General features: G+C 36.1%; 1 protein-coding gene across 7 annotated transcripts in view; it reads left to right on the forward strand.

The window, feature by feature from the left end:
• The window catches only part of PIKFYVE (phosphoinositide kinase, FYVE-type zinc finger containing), a 70,764-nt gene extending 64,938 nt beyond the window's left edge, over positions 1–5,826 (forward strand). For all 7 annotated transcript variants that reach the window (XM_006921405.3, XM_025039321.1, XM_015596619.2 and 4 more), the window contains 4 exons: positions 143–271; positions 1,250–1,511; positions 1,926–2,000; positions 2,550–5,826. In XM_006921405.3, the coding sequence (XP_006921467.1) occupies positions 143–271; positions 1,250–1,511; positions 1,926–2,000; positions 2,550–2,665 (582 nt within the window). In that variant the 3' untranslated portion in view covers positions 2,666–5,826. The remainder of the gene's footprint in view (positions 1–142; positions 272–1,249; positions 1,512–1,925; positions 2,001–2,549) is intronic.
• Positions 5,827–6,393: the final 567 nt, after the last annotated feature.

Consider the following 6,393-nt stretch of genomic DNA (forward strand, 5'->3'; position numbering starts at 1 on the left):
TCAAGGGCTTGCGTTTTTTCCCAAGTTCTCTGGTCATGTTAATAGAAAATCATGTTTGGTTATTGCATGAATAATCTAGATATTGTCATTAAATTACAAATAATCCCTTTTGATAAGAGTTTATTCCTCTTTCCTTGATTAGCGGCCCACTGCCTTAGCCAAAATTCTTGGAGTTTACAGAATTGGTTATAAGAACTCTCAGAACAACACTGAGAAGAAGTTAGATCTCCTTGTCATGGAAAATCTTTTCTATGGGAGAAAGATGGCACAGGTAAGGATATTGGACTATGCAAAACATTTAGTACCGGAGCACTTTGTACTTCAGGTTCTCGAATATCGTGAATCAGAGAATAACATCTTATTTGCCAGTAAAAATTAAACTTTGGTTCCCAGGAAAAATTTAACTTTTGACTGGTTGAACCCTAGAGGAAAGAATATTGTGGGCTGGTCCTAAAATTTAACATATTTGGTATCCTAGAAACATAGAATTACAGAATTAGAAGGCAGATCTACTTCCACCATCTCAGTTTTAAACATGAAGAAACTAAAACTCAGAGAAATTAAGTACTTTACAACATCACACAGATATTCCTAGAACTTAGGTTGGTCTATATTCTAGAACAGTACTCTTCAAAGTGCTGGTCCTTGAACTTTCCAGTCTGTGGTGAAATAAGGAGCTTGTACTAGAATGTCATTCAATGTGTTGCTTTCTTCTTTGAGAATGTCTTGCTATGCGAGAAACATCGGCTGAATTAAACAGTGTGCCTCAGGAGGTAATTGATTTATATTCTGGCACTAGCTCCTTATGTCACTGTGAGCCAAGAACAGCTAACTAGCAGTGGTCTGTCAAATCCACTTCTGGTCTAGTACCCAAGTCCTCTGACCTCTGAGTATGTTGTTTTTACTACTACCCAAAAATTCCTAGAGCTGTACTGTTGCTTCTACTTTGTTAATATTTCTTAAAGTTGATTAAATGGGTCAGTTATTCCTGAAATGTTTCTGTAACTGAATACTGGGTATTGATTTCATTTGATACAATTATATCACTATGTATTTTAAATATTATACAATTATAATGCATGCATATGACTTATGTTATATAAATTATAATTAAGTTTTTCAATTAAATTTAAAAGTGTATATAATGATAGCGGCTACAGGGAACCTTTCTGCCCTTTTAATTTAATTACGTTAATTAATCTTATTTGTAGCAACTAATATAAATGACAGAGAATTTTCTTTCTGCTAGGTTTTTGATTTGAAGGGTTCACTTAGGAATAGAAATGTAAAAACTGATACTGGGAAAGAGAGTTGTGATGTAGTCCTGCTGGATGAAAATCTCTTAAAGATGGTACGAGACAACCCTCTGTATATCCGTTCTCATTCCAAAGCTGTGCTGAGAGCCTCGATCCGTAGCGACTCCCACTTCCTTGCTAGCCACCTCATTATAGATTATTCTCTGCTGGTTGGACGAGATGATACTAGCAATGAGCTGGTAGTTGGAATTATAGGTAAGTCAATAAGCATCCCTTACTTATAGTTGATGATTGAAACCAGAGTAAAATTTGAAGATCATATTGAACCTGTTCTAGAGATTGCTTCTTGAATATTTTTACCAACTTTTATTGGAAAACTCAAAAATAATAGTTTTTAAATTCTAGTACCTGCTATTCTGTTTCCTCATTTCCATTTTTATTATCTTCACCAAAAATATATTTGTATTAGGAAGTCACCTATAAATGAAGCCCTGTGAAAGAGGTTGTAAGGATTAAATGAATTAATATGGGGAAAAACCCTTAGGATAGCACCTGGCATGTTGTTAGCACTCAGTAAATGTTAACTATTGTAGAAGGAATGGTGGTTACTTTGTCATCTGCTTATATTTACTAACATAACTTCACTGCTAATATCGCTCCCTGCAACAGATTACATTCGAACATTTACGTGGGACAAAAAGCTTGAGATGGTTGTGAAATCAACAGGAATTTTAGGAGGACAAGGTGAGTGGAATTTTCATTTGCTTTACCCTCGAAACTGTTCTTAGGTTTTCCTTATCATTTGACATTTTAAAATGGACAGTTTTTAAACTCTAAAAATCTAAGTGTGGTTATCTCTGATCTTATCATTTCCAAAATGATCAAGTAATAAAGGGAGTTGCGTAGGTGGGGAAATACTGGGTTTAAATTTGTGTTAAAAGGCCAGAGGTTCTCAAAATGAAAAGTTAAAAAAGAAAGGCTGGAGGTTCTGAATGAGAAGTTGTCTGTAATTAACACTTGAAATCATCTTAAGTTCTCTGAACCCTGCTAGCCCCTTTGTGCTTTCACATATCTCTCTTCTCTGGGCAAGAGCTAGTCTTTTAAAATAGAAACTTTTATCTGGAATACCTGATTGGTGTCATGTGGCTTGGTGAACAGCACCCTACTTCCTTTCTGAGGCTGCTGGGCTGCGTGTGTCTTTATGGTAGTTTAAATGAAAGGACGTAGTTGTTGAAGTCAGTTGCCCAATCTCTTATGTAACCAACAGCTTTATTTTCTTTTTCATAATCGTAGGTAAAATGCCAACTGTGGTCTCTCCAGAGTTGTACAGGACTAGATTTTGTGAAGCAATGGACAAATACTTTCTGATGGTACCAGACCACTGGACAGGCTTAGGTCTCAACTGCTGAAAAGAAGCAGTTGTTTTGAAATGGACCATGAAGAAAAGGGAGCTGGAACAAAGGACCAAAAATAAACTGCATGTTTTATTTCTTCATCACATTCACCACTGTTTGCCAGGGCCTTTCAGTTCTGCAGCTCTGCAGGCCATCTGTAACTGAAGGGTTAAAACTCTATGAATTTGCACTTTGTTGTTTGTTTTGTTTTGTTTTGTTTTTGTTTTGATACCTACAAATTGTCAATCCCTAGGCTGGAAAGTTGCTTGAACATTTTTTCACTTAAGCTAAAATATATAGACACATTTCAAAGGGCTAAGGTCAAATGTATGGTTAGAGATGAGATAGGGTGAAAAATAGGTTCTCCTATTTGCTAACAATCCCGTTAAGAAAACAGTGTTTTGTAGATTGTGACTCCCCTGTCATCACATTTGACACATTCTTTACTTAGAAAGCATTTGTAGAGCTAGTGAATTTTTTCGTTTGTTTCTTATGTAACAATTTAATGTTGCCTATTATCAGAATTTCTGAAACCTTTAAAAAATTTCAAATTATTCTATTAATGGCCAGTTAAACATACTGACAGAATCTTGTTTTTGTTTTACTGAGGAATTTGACTTAAATTGGGGATCCTGTCATGTTCTGTGTCTTGCCTTGTTTTCCAGTATGTTTGTTTTTCTGGTTCTGTCTTTACTTCTCTGTGCATGACAGGAGGCCATAACCATGAACTTTAAGCCTTTTTTCTGGACTTTTTAAAGCTTGTTTACAACTTCTATGCAATTAGTATGTTAAACTGCTCTCACCTGCGTATGCTTTTATTCTAGGTTTTCCTCCCCATTTTCAGGGGAACGTTAGTAAATCTGTCTACAGTGACTAAATCCCCAAAGGGAGAATGATCAATGAAGGATTTTTTTTTTTTTTTTTAATTTAAAAAACAAATTCAGCCCGATTCAAGAAATTTTGTAAGAGGGAAGCACTTGCTCATTTTTTTGTAGTGGTTAAGTTTCTTTTCCAATATAACCAGCAATTTAAGTGATATCTATAAAATCAAGAAGCTTCCAGTGCGGATATCCCTGTTTTCTAATTTTCTGTACCACTTTCTAGGCCAGTTGTGACTATTGAGAAATGTTAGAAGATAAAATATTCTTAGTAAGGAACTTCTTGTGTAATAGAATGGTTTATAAAAAGTGATCGGAAATACTAAACGTAATAATAACATAACCCTGGATATTTCCTCTTGGCTTCTTTCCATAACAAGGACAGGGATTTGGGGATCTATAAAATTGTAAGAGTTCTATTGTTTTCAGGCTTCCTATAATAGCACATCTCTATTGTAACTTTCACATAATAAGACAGAGAAATCTGGATATGTTCCATTACAGAGACTATAACACATGAAATAGGAACATTTTAGAAAGTTTGCTTTAGAGAATGAAAGCATTAGTTTGGTGTATGGTGCTTATAAGAAACATTTGTTTTGGACTAGAAACAAGGTGACTAAGGACTTATGACTGATCTGATGATAAGCATTAAAAAAAAACAAACAAAAAAACCCAAACACGTGGTTTTAGTTTCGATGTCGAAGACTAGGAAAGGAGTTGTGCAGGAGTGAAAAATATGTGGAACTTGGTTAACTTCTTATGTGTCCAGGAGCAATGGATTTGCATCTCATTTTGAGTGAAGCACTGTCTTGTCTCTCTGTTCATTTTTTCCGTGAGGATACTTCCGGTGAGTTATCCTGTCCACTTACTGTACCCCCAGTCAAGGACACTTCCAGTAGAAGGTGTCTCCACCTGGCAGCAGTCAAGTTCTTTCTTTCTTTTAGTCTTAATACTGCACATGGCTTGGATTCCCTATTAGAGTAGCTCCCGACGATAATTGTGTCTTATTTTGTTTTCCTTGTCTATGACTTGAAGAACTATTTTTTTTTTAAAGTACTCCTGCCTCTTAGAAAATTTTGTGGCTAAAAAAAAAAAATTCCAATATAATACAATCTAAAGCAATAGATTGTATTATATTGCTCCCTCGTAAGGGTAATCTATACTTTTAAAACCGTCATAAGGGGAAATATAAAATTTAATTTGTTGTGAATGGTAGGACTATATCCCAGGCCCCTTGCTGCTCTTGTGTAGGCCACCCATAAATATAAGGCATTCGAAATACTGTGCTGCTCAGTGTTAAGCATTGAATGACTTTGCCTCTCTTGACTTCCCCTTCACGGCCTGGAGAATATTAATGCTAACAAGTTAAGAATAAGGAAGAAGTCTTAACACCTTTTTCCTTAGAATAAAATGTAAATCCCGAGAATAACTGATAGTTGCAGAAGAAAACTATACAAACATGTTGCATTGTTTAAAAATCTTATTTATAAATGTGAAGCTTTTCGATGCCATCAAAACTTTATTTAAAAATAAAAAAGTTTTTTCTTACCCAAGCCCAAGACAAATAAGGGCAATAAGCTGTTGCAAGCCAATTTGTACTCTATTGAATATTTAAAATTTATAGATGGTTAAAATTTTCTATAAAGTGTCCGGCTTATCACTTTTTCTTTGGTGCAGCCGTGAGTGGTTTTCCAGCTTTGGCTTTCCCTGGATAGTGTAAATAGTAGAGTTGGGCTGGTTTTGTGGCATCAGTTTCTTCTCGGCATTTTACCTATTAACAGTGCACTTGGATTACACTGCCAGGGCGAGTAACCCACCTGTAGAAAGTTTGCTTAGGTAGTAGAGTGGGAACTTGTGAATGAGCCTGGTGGCAAGACGGATCAGGCCATTCATTATTCCTCAAGTGTTAACATACTGACTTATGCAGTATTCAAAGCATCTAGTGTGATGCCTTTTGTTTGTTTGTTTTTGTAACGGGTGCAGTGTATTATAGAAAAATTAAAATTATAATGAGCATTTTTATTAATGCTTCTGTGCTGGTTTTGTAAAAAAAATGTACATTATGTCTTTTGACAGGTTTAATTTTAACTAGAGAAATGGTATTGTAAATCATAATAGCCTCTTTTAGTGTAAAAATTTAACAATTGATAATAATGTATTATATTGTATATATTTCTCTACTTTGGTTCCAGCTGTTTTATATGATTGACATGTTATTTAAGAGATAAAACCACCTTGACCTTTTGAAGACTTCAACCGTAGATAAAAAAGGCAATAAACTGAGAATCAACTTCACTTCGTTTTGAATCTACTTGAGGAAATGAATAAGAGGCGGTGGAGTTTGGTGTGGAGGCCTGGGCACTGCCCTCTGTTCATTCTCTCCAACTTTGTTTTCCAAATCTAGACCTTTTCCTTCCATCCCAGAAAGGGGGTCTTAAACCCATAAGTTCCCTTCTGCCAGTAAAAAGCAGCCCAGCCTTGTGTGCCCTTGCCCCACAGGGAGTGCTGAGTTTGTCTAGGGCTCTCTCTCAACTATTAGTTTCTCCTGCGTTCAGAGTTTACCTGAAGTGGATCCAGCACAGCAGCCCCTGTCAAGGGGCCTGGACTCGCCCTGCAGGAGTGAGAGCCTGGCTCCTGGCACTGCCCCTCTGCTTCCTGCAGTAACCGAAAAGGTGCAGGCACCACGTTTTCCGTCCTCCCTTACTTGAAGTCTCGCGTCAGAAGTTAATTACAAAATTCCTGGGGTAATGCATAACGAAACTTTCTTTAACCTCATTTAAAATTTTGTGGTAAAAAAATGTGTCATCTGAACCATTTTTAAGTGTGTAGTTAACTATAAGTAGTGCTAATTATAGGCACATT

The sequence above is a fragment of the Pteropus alecto genome, unplaced genomic scaffold (assembly GCF_000325575.1).
Source record: "Pteropus alecto unplaced genomic scaffold, ASM32557v1 scaffold3, whole genome shotgun sequence".
Taxonomy (NCBI): Eukaryota; Metazoa; Chordata; class Mammalia; order Chiroptera; family Pteropodidae; genus Pteropus; species Pteropus alecto.